The sequence below is a fragment of the Myodes glareolus genome, chromosome 26 (assembly GCF_982192425.1).
Source record: "Myodes glareolus chromosome 26, mMyoGla1.1, whole genome shotgun sequence".
In the NCBI taxonomy this organism is placed as follows: domain Eukaryota; kingdom Metazoa; phylum Chordata; class Mammalia; order Rodentia; family Cricetidae; genus Myodes; species Myodes glareolus.
In genome coordinates this window covers 38,411,900-38,436,213 of record NC_142051.1, presented here as the reverse complement: position 1 = coordinate 38,436,213, position 24,314 = coordinate 38,411,900, and the positions used below count along the sequence as shown (strand labels likewise).

The 24,314-nt window shown below is 42.9% G+C and overlaps 1 protein-coding gene across 5 annotated transcripts; it reads right to left on the bottom strand.

The window, feature by feature from the left end:
- Positions 1 to 599: 599 nt before the first annotated feature.
- Tmpo (thymopoietin) lies at positions 600 to 23,857 on the bottom strand. Of its 5 annotated transcripts, XM_048418613.3 has the most exons (9): positions 23,300 to 23,847; positions 17,565 to 17,691; positions 15,612 to 15,770; positions 10,403 to 10,500; positions 5,985 to 6,104; positions 5,790 to 5,885; positions 5,311 to 5,421; positions 4,415 to 4,503; positions 600 to 2,767 (listed from the first exon to the last, which is right to left on the bottom strand). In XM_048418613.3, exons 1-9 carry the CDS (start codon positions 23,573 to 23,575, stop codon positions 2,485 to 2,487), a joined length of 1,359 nt encoding a protein of 452 aa, XP_048274570.3. In that variant the 5' UTR covers positions 23,576 to 23,847; the 3' UTR covers positions 600 to 2,484. The 5 variants fall into 5 exon arrangements, with proteins under 5 accessions (XP_048274570.3, XP_048274571.3, XP_048274572.3 ...); XM_048418614.3 differs by lacking the exons at positions 5,790 to 5,885; positions 5,985 to 6,104 and having other exon boundaries at positions 23,300 to 23,849; XM_048418615.3 differs by lacking the exons at positions 5,311 to 5,421; positions 5,790 to 5,885; positions 5,985 to 6,104 and having other exon boundaries at positions 23,300 to 23,849.
- Between the last annotated feature and the right edge of the window lie 457 nt (positions 23,858 to 24,314).

The window sequence follows — 24,314 nt, the reverse complement described above, 5'->3', positions numbered from 1 at the left end:
AAGGCTGAGGATGGAGCAGGATGGACTGCTCTACAGCTGCACAGCATCTTTTTCAACGAGAAAGAAAAACACCTACCCATAGGACGATTGTGAAGTCCAAGTCGTCTCAGCACACAGAGGGACACACAAACGACAAAGCCAAAAACAGCACCTCCATCTCACAAACACAGGCTATGATGAATTCCAGTCACACTAAGGTTTATTCTCAAGCAAGACACACGATCCTGAGTGTTTCACGTAAATATTTAGGACAGCAAACACAAGCCAGGTGTGATTGTGTGCTCCTTGAATGGGCACTTAGGAGGCAGGTCTGTGAGTCTGAAGCCAGCCAGGGCTACATAGTAAGTTCCTGTCTTTAAAAAAAGGTGTGGTGCAGACAGCTCAGACAGACGGCTGGGAAGGTCACAGGCTGCAGTACAGATGGAAGTGGTGCTTTGGGAGACTCCAAACGCCATTCTCTAATGACTGCTCAGGATACATTTTGGAACAAATGGAGACCCAATTACTACAATAACTAGAAAGCAGGAACAGATTAAAACAAAAACTAAAGCTTAATCACAAATAACCACGTGAGAAATGCTACATAGACATCTTAAAGGTTATGCTTTTTGAAAATCATTTATTACAACAACGAAACTAGAGGTTAATTACTTTATTATTGAATTATATTGCAAAGTCTACATCTAGGAATTAATAAATGCTTTGCATTTACATCAAGGACACATTTACTCTATGGAATAAAACAGACACAGACAAAAGACTAAGTACACATGTAAAAAAAAAATGGCATGTTTTACCTGGTCCTACTTTTGCAATATTGGACCATACTTTTCCTATTCCAGACTGACCTTATGTATGTCAAGTCTGATTTATTTCCCCATATTTTAAAACAATTTAAATGGGGTTTCTCACAATTTTTAATTATCAACAAAAGATTAAAAGCAATCTGAGAAGCAATGTCTGAAAACAAAGGAAGAAAGATGTCTATTCCTTTAGAGTGGAAAAGTTGAGTAAAACATGGCCCCCCCGTGGCTCATCTCAAAAGAGACACTGTTATTCAGAGAGGCGAGCACTGCAAATCTCAGCCAGTTTCCCACATGCCTTGAAAGACCAGACCTATGGTCGCGATGGCAAAAGTTTACTTAAAACGCCTATGAAATATCTAAAAGCTAAATACAATAATAGTTAATTCAGGATTGTGTGTTGGTCTAAATATTCATCTTTAGCTTCCTCCTTTTTAAAAATTAAAATTGTCTTTACATTTTGGATGTTACTAAAAATAATTTACATTTTTAGTGTGCTTTATGGTCAGTGCCTGTAAAACTGCAACTTAAGTGACTTAAGTTTAGAATTTTTATGCTTTCCTTGATTCTACCAAAATTTAAACTTAATGCAACTTTATCTATGCCATACATGAGGTAAATTTCAGCTAAAAAATAAGACAGCCATAAGGATACTGTTAATCATTTCAAGAGTACATAAAATCATAATGCCCACCTTATTTGAATTACAGATTAAGCATTTGCTACTGCATATGTGATTTAAAAGCAAATGTTATACTTTTAAATCGAATTACAACAGGAATTAAATGGTTAAGGCAAACAAAAGCCCCATTAAACACCCTTCTTTGACCCAAAACAAAATAAAAACCCCCTTGCAAAAAAAAAAATTTTTGGTAATAGAAGATGTTGAAACAATGAATCCAAATGAAACAGAGGACCAGTGTTTCGTCTCTAACTCCTGAACAAACACCCTGCACACTATTGGGTAATAGGCTGGACCGACGGACAAACGCTTTGCCGCACCGCTAGCTATGAGCTCTTCCACACAGGCACAGCAGCTCCCAGGAGCCTGAAACCGGCACCTATGCTGACCTCAAAGTTCCCTGTGGAAAATCAAGCGTACTTAAGTGGTTTTAACGAAGCAGGATTTTCATGATATGTAAAGTATTTCAGGCAGTATGACAGGACCACAACAGCCACGCCAGCACTCACAGCAGTCTCAGGAGAGCGTATTGCCGCCCCTTCCATGGAGAAACCACTGCGCTACAGGAAGACAACTGCGTGGCCCTCTCTGACTGAACTCCATTCACAGTTGTGAGATTTTCACTTAGTAGAGAATAAGTCATAAATCTTTTCTGTAGGAATTCCAAGTATTTAATGTGTAGCTTCACATTACACCACGTTTTGCCTTATTTTCAAATACACAAAACAATGCATTTTCCCCAAAAGTGAAATAAGATGTCCACATTAAAAAAATAAAGCCTACAAAAAAGTTCCAAAGCTAAAAAAATTCTTCATATGGCACAATGTGATCTCCGAAGTCCACAGCATGGAAATGAGGTCCATGGATGTGTCGTGTTTGCTCTGCAATGCAGCACTGAGGTGAATCACAATTTCAGTCCTTCAGTCAACAGTGGACACAAATGTTTCTCTACAGTTATGAAAAACAGGAGACCAAGTTGAATGTGCCGAAGCGACTTCTTCAGTTGGATGTTTTAGACTCTTGAAGAAAACGAGAGAAGGGATTTCCTTGGTTGGTTTCCATAGCCTGATAGACCAGAAATAGGAAAACCGCCACAACGACGAACAGCAACATCTTTATCCACATGGGAATGGAGCGTCCCCTCTTCGTCTTTTCCGACTTGACGTCTGCCAAGGGAACATACTTGGGGACGTATTTGGATGTGAATGATTCTTCCATCCGGAAGTCACCGAGCTCCAGCGGCCGGCCTGCAGCCCCTTTGATTGGTCTGCGGCAGCTAGCACTGTTCAAACGGAAAGAGAATTTCAGATTATCCTCAGACCAACAAAAAATGTTAGTACACACACTAATTCTAAGCACACTGTGTACAGCAGCAGTAGAAAACTGACACATAAAATTAGCGAGTCTAATTGTTACACGTTTTTCTGTATTTCCTTTCTTTCTATGGTGGTGTGGGAGGTGAGCCAGGGCCTTGCACGCTATGTGGGCATTTATTATAGAGCTAAAGCCACAACCACATTTGAATCTTTAAAATTTAATCTTAGAAATTGCAGATCGGGAACTGGAGAGATGGCTTAGTGGTTGAGAGCACTGGCTGCTCTTCCAGAGGTCTTGAGTTCGATTCCCAGAAACCACATGGTGGCTCATAATCTGTGCTGAGATCTGGTGCCCTCTTCTGGCGTGCAGGCATACATGGAGGCAGAATGTTGTATACATAATAAATAAATCTTAAAAAAAAAAAAAAGAAAAAAAGAAATTGCAGATCAGAGAGATGGTCAGCTGTTTATAAAGGCGTGGTTCGCAACCAAAAAGCTAAGAGTTTTGGTCTCAGCATTCACAGCCATTTCTTCAGTCACCTTTAGCCAGGAGTGGTGGCAAAAATCTTTAATCCCAGTACTTGGGTGGCCAGTTTAGTCTTTAGAACAAGTTCCAGGACAGCCAGGGAGGGCTACACAGAGAGACCCTGTTTCAAAAAAACCCTAAAGTTAGCTGTACCACTTATTATAAGATAATACTTAAATCATGGATAAATACTCTCTAAGAACATCTTAAAGGCTTTTCAAAGGCTATTTAGGAGGAAAAGAAGAAAGATACTAGGTTGCTTTGGCTGTAAATCTTTTAGCTATAAAGAATTAAGCTGTGTATGGTCTTGCATGTCTGCAACCCTGCACATGGGAGGTATGTCTGGAGCTGAAGACAGTAAATCCAAGATCAGCCTAGTTACTTGAAACCCTGGCTCAAAAAACCAAACTAACAGAACCAGCAGGGACGAGATGGCTTAATGGGCCAAGGCACTTGCCACCAAGCCTGACCTTACGTGAGCAATGAGGACTGTACCTGCCAATACACAAACAAAACCCAGGTTGCAGCACGCACACACCTGTAAACTCAGCATTTAGGCGAAAGGATGAGGATCAGGGGTTCAAGGTTATCCTCAGCTACACAGTGAGTTCAGGGCCAACCCAGGCTACACGAGGCCAGGCAGTACTAGTACAATGGCTTAGTTTAACACGAGGACCCAAGCTCAATTCCAGAGCACATGGGCACACGTGTATACTCACGGCTAGTCAACTGACTCAGCCAGTGAGAACGCAGCCACTGCTTGCCTACCAAGATTGCTGTCCCGAGTTCAAGCCTCATTCCTGGGGCTTGTTGGCCAGTCAATCTAGCTGAACTGGTAAGCCTCAGGTTCAGTGAGAGACCCTGTCTCAACATGTTTGACCTCCTGGATTTTATCCCAAGTACTGCCAAACCCTGTCCCCATTTCCTCCCTAAAAGAGTCAATACTCTGGCTTGATAAAATAAACTTGGACAATTCAATTGCCATGGACATGAACCACAGCAGCTGCGAACAAAGGGACATCAATGCTGCGATGAAGACCTGAAAGCTCTCTAGACTATTCATTTTCCATTCAATCATTCCCAGTACCTAATGCCTGTTGGAGTAGATGCTTCATAGGGGAACATTTCCTTAAGAATATCCCTTTCTACTCTTCTTTCTTCTGTTTTTTCAACCACCTAGTAAGAGACAAAGAAACAAACACAAGTTAAAATTTAGGATACATAAGCAATAACTAAAATACTTAAACATTTTAGGAACAAAATACCCTCTTATCTAGCCTAGCTTTGTTAACATCTAAGCATTCAGAAGTCTCCTAGACTCTTCAAACTTCATGACTCAACAGTATCTTAAGGTAGTTAGTTAGTAAAGGGAAAATGGCCACACATTCAAGAGCAAAACACCCAGCAACCTGGCTGCAAATTCCCTGATAAACTTCCTTGTCCTGCAGGCAGAGTGCAGTTTCTTCTGGTTAGAAATTCTGTGATAGAGTAAAGGGTTAAACACAGAAGATACCTAATTAATACAGACCTGTAGCTTAAGGCAACTGAGCCATTCCAACTAAAAATAAATCATCTCCTTTGCTAAAGATTAAAGTGAGCCATGCAGTTAGCATTGGAAAGATCAGTTAGACAGGAGTTCACCAGTTATCTGAAATTCTTATCACTTGACTTTCCAACAGAAGTGCAGCTTCCCTTACACCCAAGAAGCATTTTAAACATGGATCCATGACAGAAAGAAAGTTACAAAGCAGCACACAGACTCTCCCTGCAGTCAGGAACTGAAGAGCCACACAGCAGCAAGAGCATAGTGTTATTAGTAGGTCATAGCATACTAATTTCCATTTGCAAAACTAAAATTGTCTTTAAGCCACATATTCACACATGAACATACATAGATCTCCCAGTAGAATTTTGTCCCCTCCCAATTAAGAAAACAACTCTGAAAGATGAATGACAGCAGTGGGCTAAATTGTATTCATTTACTTCAGCTCTTGTCAATGGTTTCTTTGGTGTTCTTCTGGGTATGTCTGAGAACTCAGGGATTGGCAGAATAGAAGATGCAAGCTTGAAATTTCCAGCCAACCTATTGACCACCTGCCAAGATTCAAATTATTCAGACTCAGAATTAGCCAAACATAGCAAAGACACTTATAATGAAAAAAGATATTCCATTTCTGCAACTCTGATTTTCCCCTAATAAAATTTTTGGTAACAGGATCTAGAAACACATTCTGTGCTTCACATGCGACCTCCTTGTAATTCTTCAAATATTTAGTAAAAAGTATCTTTCATAGTTATTTAGGATTCTTGCACAGTGAATTAAATTTATTTGTAAAATGGTTGAGTAAATTAGTGTAAAATGTAATATAAATCTGTGATTTGCCAGAATTCACCACCTCCCAAATTCCACCTGTGGGCTAAGTATAAAGAACAGCACGTAGGTAGTTATGAAACATATTTACTAAGGACTCGTTGCTTGAAGCCTTTATAGTCTCAGCTATGGGAGTACTCTCTGAAATTACTGCACCATCTATACGAAAAGGCTGGGAAGCTTCCACCTGTTAGTTTGAAAACAGAACAAAAACAATAAATGCAAAATAATCACTAAATCCCTACCAATCTGAAAACCCAACTCTAAGCAATAAGCCTTGCATCACCCTTTTCCTTGGCGTTCTTCTGGGCCCTCTCGAAGACTCCCTAGTTAGTGCCTGCAGAGGTCCGCCTTTGGAAGATCCACTGGTCCATTCAGTCTCAGGCACTCCGGCTTGAGAATAGCTCTAGTCAAGCATCGACACGTTAAATAGTCAGATTCTAACACAATCACCTTAATAACAACCATTTTATCACACCAAGCCGCCAACAACTCTCCAAATGCCAGCAATTACAAACAATGCTATGCCCTAGAAATGTCTAAAGATACTGACTTTGCTACCTTGTAATCAGAGAGGACTGATGATGACTTATTCACGTATCACTTGTTACAATCCACTTTCTAAACTCAAAATTTCCTAAGTACCTGTTATTTTCCCTAGGAAACCAATCAGGTTCAAGGTCCCCAAGAAGTCACTGTCAAACTGTGACTGTATTCTCACCTCCCTACAGAAAGCAGAGTGCTGCTGCCTTCCAGCCCCAGGTTGCTCTCTCTGGGTGCGGTAAAATGGACTCCTCCCTCATGTAAAAAGGACTTCAGTGGCTGAGCACAGCGACACTAACACTTGTAATCCTGTGGCTTCAAGGGGCACAAGCAAGAGAACTGCCACAATTCTAGGACAGCCTAGGTAGGGTACACGAGACTGACTTTAAAAAATATAATTTAGGGGGGGCTGGAGAGTTGGCTCAGTGGTTAAGAGCATTGCCTGCTCTTCCAAAGGTCCTGAGTTCAATTCCCAGCAACCACATGGTGGCTCACAACCATCTGTAATGACGTCTGGTGCCCTCTTCTAGCGTGCAGACATACACACAGACAGAATATTGTACACATAATAAATAAATAAATAAATATTAAAAAATAAATAAAATAAAAATAAAATAAAAATAAAAATATAATTTAGGGCTGAGGACATAGCTTGCTTAGCAGTTCTTACACGCTAGCCCAAACCCATTCAGCCAGTGCTTTGCAGCGGTACAGCGTGCTTGGGCTGCCGCAGCTTCTGTTTAAGACAATACTGTATGAACATCAACGACAGCTCTATGTTAGACAAACAAACAAAACCCCATAAGACCTATGTGTGTTGTGTGTGTGGTATGTGCATATACATATCACAGGCCACAGAGGGTGCTAGATCCTTGGGATGGGAATTCCAAGCAGCTGTGAGGCACCCATGAGCCTGAGAACCCAACTCAGGTCCTCTGCAAGAGCTCTTAACATCGAGCCACCTCTCCAGCATAGGATTTCTGACTCACAATCTGAACCTCAGGGTTCCTTAGCCTGCTAGGAACAAATCCCCGTTGAATGTAAAAGACAAATCATACAAATAAAACACTTAACATATTAAAACAATGAATTCCTATTAACAGTCAAATTCCCAACTATGTCAACAGAGGACAAACTATCAGCCTGTAGTTTCAATCCTGGTGACACAGCTGTCACTTCAGCCCTGGCCCCCAGCTCGTCATGCCCCTATGCTGGCCTAGTGCTGTGGCTATACGCACACACTGCCGCTCACAGCAATGTTCATTCAACGGCAGAACTTAGAAAGAGGCACCCAACAATTACAGGATTATCTTACTAGCATATACACAGTGTGAGTGTTCTACACTTTGAGTCCCAGTAGGAACCACAGTCCCGACTATCAGCAAAATGTTCCCTAGAAGTTCTGACTCATCACGGGGACAAATGGAAGAAACAAACCTCTCACTGAATTCTGATTAAGCTACCAAGTGACGAGTAAGCCAGAGGGCATCAAGTAGCTGAGGCACATGAAAATACAGGAGATGGGCTATTAAAGGCTATAAACCCCAAACAAAATCTAAGGTCTGAACACCAGCCCTCTATAAGAAAAAAAAAGTGTTTGGCATGGTGGTATACACTTGTGAACCACAGGATGTTGAGGCAGTAGTGACCATTCCCACTAACTCGTGTCACCCCAACAGAGCACAGTGCTCTCAGTGTTGCTGGGGTACAAGGCATTTGTAGGGTGACGCCTAGAAAAACTATTCAACCCTTTCACTCATGCATTTTCCCAAGACAAACGGACAAAGACGAAATGCTACCTGCAAATGGCTGTTTGTCGTGGCATAACCACCGCCTAAGTGAAAACAACTCACACATCCACCCAAGGAAGCAGCTGAATAAATCACGGCACACCCACAAATCTCAACATGCAGGATCCAGCGGCATGAGGAACGGAAAGGAAAAATCTATTTTGATTTGGAGTGAACTCCAGAATAGATGGAGGAAGGTTACGACTGATGTAAAGGGAAAGGAGCAAAAATAAACAATCTTATGTAGAGTACTTCCAAAAAGAGAACAGACTCTAAACTTAGGGGGAAAAACAATCAATTATATAGAGCATCGGGAATCTCTAGCAGTGTATTAAACTATAAAAAGTACTCATTCACAAGATTGAACAAGTAATATCTTACTTTATATCCTAGTGATATATCTTAATGAAAATGCAATGGATTGCACTTAGTACCCCTACTAGAAACATGCAAAACATGATATTTAAATTAAGAAAAGAATAATTAGAAAAACCAAGATACTCAGCATGAGACACGTGTCAGAACCAAGTTTATAACCTATATTTGTAAACTTGAAATGTCATCATGTGTTCACAAGTTCTCTGTAAGGACGGGAGAAAGAAGGAAAACGAGGGATGAGCCTCCAGACCCCATCTAGTGGCCTGGGAATGGTGCCCAGTAATGAAGTGCTTGTACTGCACACAGAAGGATCTGGTATGAAGGAGTAATCATTATATATTACAACTGATTATGAACATAAAAATAATAGCATAAAACATTTATTATCCAGTGTGGTTGGGCACACCTTTAATTCTAGAACTCTCATTTCTGTTAGTTCTAGGCCAGTCTGGTCTACACATTGAGCTCCAGGACAGCCTGGGCTACACCGAGAGACTGTCTCAAAAACATTTATCACCTTTAAAAATGATGGAGTGCTTTAATTTGAAACCTAGCAAATAAGAGGCATTATTTTTCTGGTTCTCTTGTAATATCTGACTTCAAGGTAACTAAGGAACTCGGCAAGGAAAGTCTTTTTATACAAGCTATAGATCAAATAGTGAGGCAAAGAGTAGAGCCATCATTCTGTAATTCCGAATAAAGCCATCATGACCTGAGGCACTGTCATCCCCAGCTGCTAACCATTAATAAGTAGGCCAGACAAGGCTTTACTTCACAAGAGCCAGCCTTTCGGCATCCAAACTTTCTAACTAACTTTAGTGTATTTAAAGGAAACGGTCACTAGGAGGGCCACGTCATTCATGAAACACTGTCAAAGAAGCTGAATCCAAACCCAGGCCAACTCCTAAGGTCCACACTGTTCAATGAGTAGTCACCAGCTACATACTTGTGTTTAAACAGATAGAGTAATGGAGTAGCCTCAGCCCAACTGTAATAGTTAAAAAGACTACTCTATCCTTGACATCCAACATTTCCATTGTGACTAAAAAAAGTCTACCACACTGTCACACACAGGTCTAGCCTCCAGGATGGCAGATTATACAGATCAGGAAAAGGACTGAAACATTTGAAACTGCCTCCCGTGCCCCAATACAGGAAATACTGTCATGATCAGCTGTGGCTGTCAAACAGGGAGGAGAAGAGAGCTGCAATGGTGATCAATACAGAATCCTCGCCTTGATTACCCAGTAAACCACGTCTGTTCAGGAACAGTGGGTGACACAATCCTGCCACCCTGCATCTGGGAGGCACAGGCTGGAGGAAGCAGGGCAGGACAGTGCACATCTGTGATCCATGCCATCTCTCAGGAAGCAGAAAGCTTGACAAGTTCAAGGCCAGCCAGGGCTACACAATGAAACACTAAGTCAAAACCACCACAGAAATGAGGCAGACAGGACCGGGAAAAGACAGACGAGAAACAAAGTAAGACGTTGTCTAGCTGGGGAGTCAGGATGAAGAGAATCCTTGGAACCTGGCTGAAATTAGAGCCTGTAAAGTTTCTCTGTAAAGCAATGTATTTATGAATGCCTTATACTTTTCTCCTCAGTTTCTTATAATTTTCCTTTTGAAAACTGTATCTTGTCGTTCCCCCCCATTGTAAATCTTTATCTTAAATAATGTAGCTTTAGAGTCATACTGGCTTCCAAGTGTAGGGAAAGCAACAAATGACGAAACAAAGTCAATTCATATTCAGAAGTCTAGACACAAAGACATCAGATGCATAAAACTATTCATCTAAATTCCAAAGAAGTCGAATCAAAAGTACACTTCTGTCTTCTGAAACCATCCCTCTCAAAAGGAAGCATGACGGTGAAGCACTGGCCTCTAGCACACCTGAGATCCCAGGTTCAAAGCCACTGCACCAAAATGACAAAGCGGGCAGTGTGGCTGCTGGGCACAGGACAGACACCACCACAGGCTAGGCTACCGATACCTGGTTGTGCTCGGCTCCTCTTTGCTTGAGGGTCCCTGGAGTCTTGGCTCTGCCCTTCAGTGGCTCTCTCTTCTCAAGCTTGAGCTCTATCTTAGAGTCTGGAAATAACATCGGAGAAGTCGTTATTTACCCAAATACTCAAGGTATGCTTTACTCATGTTACTCGGGAACCCTGGCTGTAGGCACATCAGCACATAGGATTATCTGCTTATTGTAAAACCCCAATGGAGCAAAACTGCTTAGTAAAATTTATCAAACAGACCCTCTTACAAAAAAAAAAAAAAAAACAAAACGGCCCAAACCTCTACTTTTATAATCTCAGTCCATTTTCTGGCTTCCCACTGTTTAATCTGGTTACTCCTTCCTAGTTACTCTTATCCATTTTTCCCCACCCCTAGAACAACCTTAAAGAGAATTCAAACTGCCCCTGTGCAGGCTCTTCCCTAGAAACCAAAGCCAATGTGGATGCATTTTTCTGTCTATGCAACACATCACTGCTACACAGCAAAGGTTAGCTATTAAAATTTAGCATGTAGAAGGGGAGAATTGTGAAAACAGTATTGTGTGGCACCGATCATTTGATAATATTAGCTGCCTTAATTAGGGGGTGTAGCTCAGCAGTAGAGCCACGTACTTGGGGTGCTGGGTTCAACCCCCAGCAACAAAATAAGCAACTAAGACGATGAGTCTCTTAAAGTCAGTAACACAATAACAGTTTTAAAAAGAGCTGATGTTCCAATTCTTTCAGTCTTGACTTTACTGTAATTTGAAGACTTATATGAAATCTTTAAAATACATTGAAAAATTTAACTTCCCAGCAGCCATGGTGGTACCCATCTATAATTTTAGCACCTGGGACTGCTGCAGAGACAGGAGGGTCTAGAGTGACTGGTCTGCGCTTCAAAACAAAGCAAAACCTTTAACTTTTTTACTTTTGTCACCATAAAGCAATTATTGCTACAACTTGTATTCCAAGAGTTTGCTTTCTGTAGTCACGCTTCAAAGTGATCAGGATAATATTGTGTCTTGTTGGCCTTCCAGTCTAATCTTTCCAAACATGCCTGCCATGCCCCTCTCCCCCAAAAAGTGATTGATAACAATCAAACAAGACCAAGCAATCAAGTCTATCCCCAACACTATTACTAGATCTTCAGTGTATCCACTTGGTACACTCCTTGGTATAATAAATCTACTCTTGTTTCAAAATCTCAGAAACTTGAGACAGCACAGAGCAAAAACACCTACTAGTGAAACAGAAACTGACTAGACAAATAAGTTATCTGGTTACAAATTAAGTCCTTGTTTAAATTTAGATTCTAACAGCCAATTAAATATATGGTCCTTAAATATGAAAGTATATACGACAGGAATATTTTCAATTACACTCCTGGAATGTTTCAATGATAAAATGGAAAGGGTATGTTCATCCAAATACTCAACTTGTTGAAACTCCAAAAAGAAAGCACACATAAAACATGTTCTGGAGACCACACAAACTGTTCAAATTTAACAACTTTATTGAATTTGTAGAAGCATTCTACAGGAATACATGGCTTTAAAGAATCACACAGTATTTAATAGGTACATGTATACATGTACATTTTAGAAGACAAGTAACACAGCTGGAGAGATGGAATGTGGAGTCTAAGAACACGATAGGAGCAGACATGTGCACGTTCAAACTGTTCTCCATGTCTCTCTAGTCAAGCTCCCTTACAACCATACAAATGAAAACAGGGTAATACATTGCTTCATACAGACATAGACATTGGAGTATAGTAAAACTTCTTAAGGTTTTTAGAAAATAATTTAAATTTGCTAATTTTAGCATTCAGACCTGAAATTTAACTACCCAGGACATACAGCACACCCCTTTTAAGTACATGTAAGTAAAAGAGCCCTGTCTTTCTAGTGTCTTACTCATCTAACAAGTCATGCTAAGTGAACAGAGTATCTAACTTCTCACCACCCACAGTGCTTCCCTCAAAGTGTGGTCTGTGTGCTCGTGTGACCCGTGAAGCCAGCTACCTCCTCTATCTGAATGCACAACTGGATACTGCTTTTTAAAATTAGTTTACTAAAAAAATAAGCACGCCTGTGAGCATGTGTGTACACATATCTCTTATCGTTCTCCTATGAAGTATCTCTAGATTTAAACTCTTTTATCAGATGTTTTTGGGTGGTGGACCGAACTCAGGGCCATATGCACTTAGCATATGCCTCTGGACCACCAAGACGCTGCCCTCTCCCTTCCTTTCTTGCAGTATCTGAATCAGCAAGTCTGTGTACTGGCACTCAAAGAGTTACAATGATCTAGAATTATTATGAAGTCTGTTGTAGACAAAAGCATGAATAAAAATGCAGACAAATTTTAGAACATGTAGATAGTTAGCCAAGAGTGAGGAAAAGGTTAAGCCACAGAGGCCGCCAGCAAACTGCAATCACTGGGCTGTGAGCTCCGCGTTCCTGCACGCTAGACTTTGCAAAATAAATTCCTTTGAGAAGAAAAAAAAGAACAATGTTTCAAATGATTAACAATGTTTAAGTCTGATCTAGGCTTAAGGGTATGTGAATGATACTGCTAAAAAGAAGGGGAAAAAGTGAGGCTGCCGGGTGGAGGCAGAGGCAGGGGTCTCTGTGAGTTCCAGGACATCCAGGGCTACAAAGAGCCTGTCAAAAACAAAACAAAGTGAGGATACTACTGATATTTTAGATGCTGGAACTCTTTTTTAAATCTAGAGTTCTAAACTATTTAACCAGAAAGAAAACAATGTAAGACTTGTGTGAAAGTGTTAAGATAAAACAGGAAGCTGTAAACTTAAACTCTACTAGGCTTCTGTATGTGGGATCAGACTATGCTTTGATGAGTGGAAGCTTAACACCTGAAATTGAGACTAAAAAGGCCTCAAAAGAAAATTCTGGCATAGAAGTTGCTATAATTCCTAGAAGTTCATAAATTCTACAAATCAAAGATAAGCTTCTGTCTCTGTTCTTTATTACTGTTTCTTTCCACGCTTTTTAATAACTTTGTGTACTTCCTCTCCGAATAATGTCCCACCTTTAAAGGGGGCAGCAGTCAGCTTATTCTTAGAAGCTGGGTTAATCTTACAGTCCTTCAACCACAGATGCCGCCGGCCCACAGTAGAAGACCCCATGGCATGGGCAGATGCCCTCACTCCATCAAATGCAGCATCACAGACATATGAAGCTGCATCGTAGGCTCTGCTCAGAATCTCAAGTGCTCGGTGTGGATGACTAGGGTCTGAACTAATAAGCTGCGCCGCCTGGCTCAGGTCGGCTTGCAGAGACTTAGCTACAAAGGCAGTGTGGGCTGCAATCTGCACTGTGGATGCTGCAGCCTCATAGGATCTGCAGAGAGCCAAGTCCACATGTTTATCACAAGACTCAACGGAGGACGCTTGACTTGCTGCTCCTGGGGTGGTTTCTGAAACGAGCCCCATGATTTCATCATCTACTGCTGGAACGGACAGTATCTGTGTTGCCTCGCTGGGGGAAACTGGATATTTGCACGCCAATGACGGCAGCTGCCTTTCAATCTGCTGCCACTCCTCTTCGATTACTCTCAAAATAGACTCGTGCAAAGGAAAGGATGGTTCTGAGCCATCTACTTTATCAGGGTGTGGTTGTCTAGACGTTTCTATTCCTAAAGTAGTAAGGGAATGAGAGACAACACTTTTGGCAAAAGCAGACATATGTTCAGATTCAGGTATGTTCTGAGATGCCACACGTGACCCTGAATTCCCTTCTTTTACAGGCATCTCACCGAGTCTAGGGACTTTGTAGGGAGGAGCCAGGGATTCAGATTCTTCACGGCCGGACTGGCTGAGTCTCTTACATATGTTTTCTATATCCAGGATGGGTGCAGCATTAGAAGCCCCAGGCAAACTGCCGACCCCACCCTGGAGTAGCAGAGAATTGACGTAGTCTCTGATTGCACGAGCAAGCGGTGGAGAGATGACTTGGGATCTCTCTGACTCTTGCAGCACTTCCCTCTCACTACACTGAACTGACTGCCCCAAAACCTCAGACCCCGCAGTGCAGGCCGGCTGGGCTCTACACCTCCCTCCGCGGTGAATACTTTCTACTGTGTCTTTACAGTAGCTAGTAGTGGTCTCTCTTATCAGTGAAGGAGAAGCGGCAACAGAAGCCAACCTGGCAGCGAGTTCACGCTGAAAAGATGACGGAGAACTTTTCTCTACGCACCTATCATAGCTAGATTCGGAAGGAATGTATGTCTGCACCTGCCCCTGCCCCGGCAAGGCTGGGTCAGCACCCTTAGCAGTGTGCACTTTCTTAGCTGCCTGCAGTTCAGTCCTGCCCAGAGGAGGACGGGTGGAGATTTCAGGAAAAGAAATACCCTGAAAAAATCCACCAGAGGGAGCGGATGCAAGTTCAGAAAAAGGAACAAAATCCCTAGTGGACTTCGCTTTCTTGTGTTCTTTCTTCTTTCCTGTAGAGGCAAAAGAGGCAGGAAGTTTAAGCGTGACTGGTCTGGGCTCTTACTCTTTGCCTCCTTGCTAAAATAGTGTCGCTGAAGAAAAGGACCCTAGACTTCACACTCTTGCAACCAGTTTGTCACACAGTGCCTTGGAAGGCATGGTCAGATTAAATAACTACAAAACTAGCAAATTATGAGTTAAAACTCTAAATATCAAAGTCTGCATTTATTCTAGCTTAAAAAGGAATGTATGTCTTGTTCTATTTTCAAAAATATTTAAAATCATGGTCAAAATTACCACAAAAACAAATTATATAAGCAAAATCTTTCAAATAACTTGTATGCCTATCAATAGAGAAGGAAAGGTCATATTTAAATATTAGCACTATATTATAAGAAATAAACATGTAAAGATCCAAAAAATATAACACTGAACAAAATAGCACATAAAACTCAGCATATCATTTATATAGAATTTTTAAAAAACAAAGCAGCATTTATCAAACTGATAATCAAATATAAAAATTGGAAAGACAAATATCAAATTAATGATTTCTTCTGGAGATGTGATAATGGAGAAAGAGAACTTTGCCTTTACAAAAATTCTATTTGAAGCAAAAGCTAAATGGCTATTTAGAAAAAAAAAACTCCATATATTTTGTCAATACTGTTTTAAACTTTACCTTCTTTATGGTCAACACTGAGTCAGGAAAACCCCCACACATTTGACTAACAGCATTTAAAATTTACCTTCCTCATTGTCGCTGTATCTGTCAGAGTCGTTACTTCCGTTCTGCCTTGTATTTTCTGCTGAAGAAGAGACTGTTGGTAGAGGAGTAGAAGATCGTGATTCTGCCCCCTGTTCCCTCAGTTTCAACAGCTTTTTCTCATACAGCTTCCTGGTTGTCCCTGTGGTGAGGCAAAAGTTCCATTAGTACTGGCACTAAATTATCTTTTTACAAGATTAAAAACAAACAAATAACAACAAAACGTTATGTGCATGTGTGTGCATGGATTCGCATCAGACAGTGCAGATGCCTGGAGGCCAGAGGAGCCAGATGCTCCTGGAGCTGGAGTTGCAGGCCTTTGTGAGCCACCTAATGTGGACTCTAGCCAAGACTCAGGTCCCAGCAAGAGCAGTACAGACTTCAAACTGGGACCATCTTTCCAGCACCTGTGGGAAACCAGCTTTTAAGTAACATGATTCTAAAGCAAGTGATTAAAAATATTACATAATGTACTCTTCCAAAATATTGTTTCTCTGGGATGGTAGGTAATACAAGACTATAATGCTGTGGAACAATGGTGTATACCCTGTCAACTGAATTTAATAAAACGCTGATTGGCCAGTAGCCAGGCAGGAAGTAGAGGTGGGGCAACGAGAATTCTGGGGAGAAGCAAGATGTAACTCCCTTGCAGAATAAGGCATCAAGTCACATGGCTAACACAGACAAGAATAATGGGCTAATATAAGTTAGAAGAGCTAATAAGAAGTCGGAGCTATTAGGCCTATCAGTTTATAACTAATGTAGACCTCTGTGTAATTTCTTTGGGGACTGTGGGAACCAGGCAGGACATATTTGAGTGTCTTTAATTTTTCTATTTACATCTGGCATGCATCTTCCCGTAATTTCTGGAAGACGATGACAACCGGTGCACTGCTCACAAACAACACACAATAGGAACTATGTAAGCAGCCTTAGGACAAACGATTGGCACATTAACATGTAATTTAGCATATTTTCATGTAATATACATCTCAGTGTCTCTCAGAATTTTACAAAAGACATCAAATGTCTATTGGTAATTATAGCCACAGGTTTGTCTATCTGTGAGTAGCCTATGAAGCACATACTTTTAAATCTAGCACTTGGGTAGCAAGAATAGGCCGGCTACACAGTAAAACCCAGGCTCAAACAAACAAAAGACAAAACCGAATCAATTATTTCCAGCCATAGTTATAATAAACACACCAAGCCCCACCCAGTGTTCAAGTTTTTACACAAACCCAAAGTTGTATGTGAATTTTTCTCACCTGGAGGTTACGGCCTAAACCCTATAAGAGAATCACAATTACCCTGGCAAAACTGCTGCTATCTAGAAGAGCTAAGGAGAATCCAGAACATTAAGTGCTGCGTGCCTTCTGCTCCATTTGTCCTTTATGGCTATTAAGACAGAATTAATAAAAATACTTTTAATCTTAATTAAGACACGGAGCTTGTCTGGAACAGAATAATCTGCACTTCTACTCACATCTACCTCTAACTCACTGAGATCATCTGACCAGATGAGATCAGGCTTACAGAATGGCACGAAACAACTGAAACAGCCGCGGGCTAGGACAGCAGCAATAGGTAAACTAACATTTTATCTCCTGGAAACTCTCATTTTTTATCTTCCTTATTTAGAATTAAGGAAACTTAAGTGTTGATTGGTTACATAAATAAAGACTGATAGCCCCTGAAGACCCAATTCCAGCTGGGCAGGTGGTGGCACACACCTTTAATCCCAGCACTCAGGCGGCCAGGCCAGCCTGTCTACAGAGCTAGTTCCAGGACAGGCTCCAAAGCTACAGCGAAACCATGTCTCAAAAACCAAACAAAAAAAAACCCCAAAAGACCCAATCCTAACCATTAATAAGAGTAAAAAAATGGTCTGGGGTCTTGCTTCTTGGAAAACACTTTTGAGATTTGATCAACTTACCCACAATGGGACCAGGATTTACCCCGTATCTCACAAGTTGATCCAGAAGGTCTTCATTAGAGAGCTCGGTCACATCTAGGTCATCTTTATCTTCTAGTCTGGGCTTATCAGTTTTTTTTGTGGCTTTCTGTAAACAAAGTAGAATTATCTTCTCTACCTGGAGAGCACTCATTTACAGGGCATTTTCTTTGCAGTCAGCAAATAACTTATAGTTACATTAGCCCTAGCAAATTTAGTTACTAAAAACCATTATTTGAAGGCTTTTCTAAATTCAACTGTAGTTAGACTGAACAAGCCGGATACACAAGTAACTTTAAGTAACTTAAATGCTGTTCAGGATGAGGGTATGTCTCACTGGCAAGGCCCTGCCTAACCGAAGAGACAGCAATTGTGTGTTCAAAGGTATCTAGAAAGAAATAAAAGCAAATGAACTTTGGCCAACATATTCTTGAGAGCTTGGAATTACAGTCATGCTACAGTGCCTGACCCAATCTGACTCTTCATACTGGGCTACCATTTTTAATGTATAGTTTAAGTAATCTGGATACAGTGTATAAGACAACATGAGAAAGAATGTAATTATAGCACCTCATTTTTATCCCAAGCATCAAAAATGAGGCAAAGGGGACCAGAGAATGACTCAGAAGTTAAGAGCACTGGCTGTTCTTCAATTCCCAGCACCCAATTGTTAGCTCACATCAATCCCTAACTCCATAGTGTCAAGGGATTTGAATAGTTTCCTAGGGCACTGGACAAGTGACACACAGACATACATGCAGGCATATCACCATACACAGAGCCCAGGGGCTGGAGAGAAGGCTCAGCAGTTAAGTTAACCAGCTGCTCTTCCAGAGGTCCTGAGTTCAATTCCCAGCATCTGCAGGACGGCTCATTGCCATCTATATCTAGTGGGATCTAATGACCTCTTCTCTTCTGGCTTGTAGGTATGCATGCAGATAGAGCACTACATATACATTATATAAATAAATAAATCTTCAAAAGGGGAAAGAAACAGAGCCTAATTCATAAATCAAATAATTCAAAGTGTAATTTGATGAGAAAAACCAATCCATTTCTTATGTTTTGGGTTGTGAGCCTAGCCTTTAATACCCGAGCCCTATTGGAAACGATGGGCTGTGAAGTCAGCTCCACAGGGGAATGTTTGCCTGGCATGCTCAAGGTTTCAGTCTGCCCCCAGAGAGCGACAAGAAAATAAAAAAGAACATAAATAACCTAAGGTTTTTTAGAAGCAGGAAACCAATTCACACTTCCATAATGAGAAAACTTCAAGTGAAAGAGAAAAGATTGGAGTGGGCAATATGTTCTCATGAAGTGAACCAAAAAGTAGGGGATCCAGGAAAAATGAATGCCACCTAACAAAATACATTTAATAAGAACAAAAATTGGGAGGCGGGTAATTTGGCATATATAATTAACAAAGCAGCAGTTTCAACCAAGAAAGTATCACTGTGTGGAATTCTCCTTAGCTTTAAGTATATATAAATCGATCTTTTTTAAAAAAAAAAAATGCTGGGGGCTGGAGAGATGGCTCAGTGGTTAAGAGCATTGCCTACTCTTCCAAAGGTCCTGAGTTCAATTCCCGGCAACCACGTAACAACCATCTGTAATGAGGTCTGGTGCCCTCTTCTGGCCGGCAGACAGAATATTGTATACACAATAAATAAATAAATATTAAAAAAAAAATGCTTTGCCAGCATTACTGTGCATACCATGTGCGGCCACAAGAGGGCACCAGATCCCCGGAGCAAGGAGTTACAGGTTTGAGCAACCATGTCAGAGCTGAGAAGCAAGCCTGGGTCCTCTGGAAGAACAGTCAGAGTTCCCAAGTGCTGGAATCCAGGGTGATCTTGAACACCCAGCAATCCTCCTGCCTCTGTCTCCTGAGTTCTAGGACTAGAGGCATGAACCACCATATCCAGGTACTATTATAAGATATTCCACTGAACATGTGTTTGTTATGTATCCAGTTGCATTTTAAGTGCATTATACTTGTACCAACTTAAAGAACTCTAAAAGGTAAGCCAGGCAAGGCAGGGTGGCACACACTTTTAATTCCAACAGAAGCAGGCAGACCTTTTTGTTTGATTTTGGTTTTATGGAGGCAGTGTTTCTCTGTGTAGCTCTGGCCATCCTGGAACTAACCATAGACCAGACTGGCCTCGAACTCAAGAGATCTCCATGCCTCTGCTGGGATTAAAGGTGTGCATTAACATTGCCCGATTTGAAGGCCAGCCTGGTCTACATAGAGTTCCAGGACAGCCAGGGCTACACCTAAAAACCCTGTCTCAAAACAAACAAAAAAGAATCCTAACACTCCTGTGAGACAAACACATGAATAACTTCATATTAATTACTAAGTAAGGAAACTGAGGTCCAAGACTAATTTATTAAATGTTCAGTGTGTTCTCTAGCAACATTTACATACATGCTATATAATCCCTTCGCACACACCCTTTCCTGGTAACTATTACTACAGTAACTTTGCACTGCATTGCCCTGACATCAAAGAAAAGGAAAATCAGAAATTAACTGTAGCAGTAAGTTACTGAACACAAGGCACACACTTACAAAACCTAATTCATCAATTTTCAACCTAATTAAATGACTATTAGATTTTTATATTTTATATGAAAAGGACAGGTGGTGGCAGAGCATCGGGAGTTCAAGGCCACCCTCCTACACTATACAAGAGTTCAGGCCTAGTCTGAGCTACAGGAATCCTGCCTCAAAACAACCCAAAACAAAGAGGAAAAGACCAAACAAACACATGTTTCACCATCAGCCCAGGCATGGTGGGCATACCTGAACTCCCAGCAGAATGAGCCTAAGAAGAGAAGCATAATTTGATGCCAGCCTGGACTATAACAAGCAAATAAATCCAATAAATAAGCATGCATGAAATTCTAGATTCAACACCGGCCCAGCACAGAACAAACTCCCCTGAAGAGGTTCACTCAGGAATGTCACTACTGGATTCCTTAACAGCTCAACTTGCTCCCCTCTGTATGCGCAAACAAAAAGGCAGATTGCAACTCCATAAATGTTTAGTCTTGTGCTCACCATCCAGATAATTGCTAACACCTAAAAACACTGTTATCAAGACAGAGAGAGAGAGCTAAAAGCCTAAAAATAGAAAACAAGACAAAATACACACACAGTCCCCCCCATCACATGCACCCACTGTAAAACATTATGATGGTGCTTTGAAACAATTTATCCTTTAACTAAAAATATTTATGAAGGCTGGGCATGGTAGTGCCTGCAATCTAGGAGACCAAGACAGAAAAAACTCTAAGGATAACTTTCTACAAGTAATCATAAAAGTGGCAATTTAAGATCTAAAAATCAAAACTCACTGTAGTTGTGTAGTTTAAAAGAATACAATACCAACTGATTGCCAATATTATTTTTTTCAAGTAGTTGATATCACTGAGTCCAATCAAAGGTTCTACATTTTAAAAATGTAAATACTGCAGGTGGAGAATACAAACCTATCAATCATTCTGAGGCCCACAGAAAGAACCCCTGCCACAGAGCTAGCTTAGAGATCCAGGAACACAGGAGGTACACTCTGCCTCCCCACAAATGATGAGGGGTCAACACAGTGCCTAGAAGATTCTAAACCATCCCTCTGCGCTTAAGGTACAACCCAACCTAAAAAAAAAAAAAAAAAAAAAAAAGGCAGGGTCGTTATTTAAAGATGGGTTGGGCTGGAATGACTATGGTCAGAACAGAAAAGAAATCAACACCCACGAGGAACCCAGACAGGAGAACTAACAGAATGCTTCTTGGACATGAGTCCTGTCTTGGCTTCCTGGGTTCCCAGGTTAGAATCGTGAACCACCAGGCTTGTTCTGAACAACTGCAGATTTATCATCTTTTTCTCCTACTGGGATTGGTGATGCACACCCATTAATCCCAGGACCTAGGAGTCAGAGGCAAGGTCATCCTTGAGCACAGCGAATTAAAGACCAGTCAGGGTCATGAGACCCTATCTCAACTAAACTCCCCTTCCAAACACAAATATCGCATATTCCTTCACATGCAGAACCTAGATTTTTTTTTTTAAAGTGTAACCTGTAAAGTAGAAGGGGACAAAAAGGACCAATGGGAGGGCAGAATGGGGCGGGTAGTCAATTGGGAGAAAATTCGGAAAGAATTTGATACACATGTAAGTAAAAATTTCGAATGAAATCCAGTATTTTGCTTAATTAAAAAAAATGCAATAAAATGCATGCTTGCCCCCCAAAAGTCACAAATAGGGAGGCGCCGAATACAATAATAGGCTTGGTCTGGTCAATACGTTTTTATTTATCGGTTTTAAACAAGAGCTCAAGCAGCTGAGGATCGCCACGAACTCCTGATCCGCCGCCTCCATCTCCAGAGCGCTGGGATTACAGGCTCCCGATCCTTCCATTTATCGGGCTAGTGCTTACTAGACACCACTATGCGCGAGACTGAAGACACCGGGGGAATGAATTGCAGGAAAGTTTTCTCATCTAAATCCACACGTGTCTATGACGTATCTTTCTCTCATTTGAGCAATCAGGGGGAAAAAAACCATTTAAAGGAAAAAACTAACATTCAACAAGAAAACACTGTATAAAACTTTCAAAGAATAAACTGACTTGAGGTGTAGCGCCGCGGCAGTAAATGCTAAGCGGAGAAAAAAGGCTGTGGGTTCAATACCCTGCACTAGAGAAGCAAGCCGCATTTTCGGTTACACCAGTAAACAGCAGCAACAATCCAATCAAAACGGTCATTGGGTCTCTTAAAGATTTTAAGTTACGCCAATCAAGTCTTAATGACTTTTTATGCTTGAATTCTAAATATAAACAACAACAAAACTCTTTAAAACGTACCCAAAGAACAACAAATGACTTTTTATGCTTGAATTCTAAATATAAACAACAACAAAACTCTTTAAAACGTACCCAAAGAACAACAACAAAACCCAAATAGCAAAACATTTGGGGGACCCCAGGAGATGCCACTGATCTGGTTCTTCAAACTGTATAATACAGACACATCCGTACGTCATCAACTTTGTCTGCTTCCGAATCTTTACTTCCTCAAGCAAAATCTTAAAAACGGTAATCAGCTCAAAACTCTCACTGACTAGGACTCTCCAGGACGCCTACGGGAACGACTTTCTCACACGCGGTGCAAAGCATCCAGTTTACAGTCGCGCTAACCCACGACAAGCCGGGTCGGCGGACCGCGAACGAGCACCACGCACGAGGCAACAAACGGTCCCCCAAGAACCTCTGCATGCAAAATAGTCTTATTTAAAAAAAAAAAAAAAGGCGGGAAGCCCTTTATTTCAAATAAAAATTGGCCAGAGATGACTATGTCGCAAACCGCCCTCCAGGGAGCGCTCTGAGCCTAGGTTGCGAGCCACTTGGGCACGAAAGCGGGAAACCGCTCGAACTTCGGCTCGCTTGCTGGGCCGAGCCTGCGGCGGGGGTTTTAAGCCCAGGGCTCGGGAGGCCGCGTCTGCACCGGCTCCAGAGCGCGCAGGGCCCCGGGAGTCAGGGTAGCCGAACATCTGAGCGGCTCGTCCCCAGCCCTCTCCCCTCCCGGGCCGGCGGCCTCGGTGACCACGGCGACCCCTCCGGTCCCGCAGCCCCGCCGCCGAGCACGCGCCGCGGCCGTCAAACGCCCGTCCCCGGCGGTCGTCCACCCCCCTCTCTCCCGCCCCCGAGCGGCCTTACCCTGCCGACGGCGGCGCGGCCTCGACCCGCGACCGTCCCGGAGCCGAGCACCGGGGTGGGCTCGCGCTCCTCGTCGCTGGAGAAGTCGGGGGGCCCCTTGCTGTTGGCTCCCGAGCCGAGCGGCGGCCGATTGCGCGCCGTGAGGTGCTGCAGGTAGAGCTGCACGTACACGTCCTTGCGCTGCTCGCCGGCCGGGAGCGTCACGTTGTTGGCCACCAACTCGCTCTTCAACTTGTCTTTGGTCAGGACCGAGGGGTCCTCCAGGAACTCCGGCATCTTCGGCTACGGCGGCTCGGTCCCCCCCTCTCTACGGCCCCTCGGTCGTCGCTCACGCCGGCGCGCTCGCTCGCTCGCTCTCGCTCGCTGCTGTCCGCGGCGGGGGAGGAGGGATCCGGTGCCGGGAGCAGCGCCGCGGGGCCGCGCGGAAGTCGGGACACAAAGCCGGGGACGGCTCCTTCACAAAAGCCCGGGGCGCAGGACCGAGCGAGCGAGAGCGGCCGAGCCGGGAGCCCGCTGAGAGCCGAGCCCACACACACAAGCTGGGGAAGGGGGGGTGGAGGCCTGACTGGCGCACGCCCCAAGAACGCGCGCCGCCATTGGCGGGCGGTGGGAGGAAGCGCGGTGCCGATTGGCCGGGCGGCTCGCGCGGGTTCCAGCCGCCGCGGCGCAGGGAGAGAGGTGCAGAAACGCAGTTTAAAAGGCGCTCGGGCGGGAGCTCGGGCTCCGGGCCCGCTCTTTTGCTCGCCCCTCCGCCCTTCCCCTCGGACGCTGATAAGGGACGGGGCGGTGCTGTTTGGGCGCCCCGTTTCCTCTCCTTCCTAACCCCGCCTGCTCCGGAGAAGCCTGGCACCGGGATCGGTCGCCTTCGGATGACCCGAGTTGGGTGCCAGTTCTCGGTGGGGACCCTTGGCCGGGCCTGGCTCCCTCCCGGGACGCGAGTCCCCGAAGGATGACGATAGCCTGCCCCCTCCCCCCTATTCTGGCCCCGATGGGGAAGCAGAGAAGCCGGGCAGGC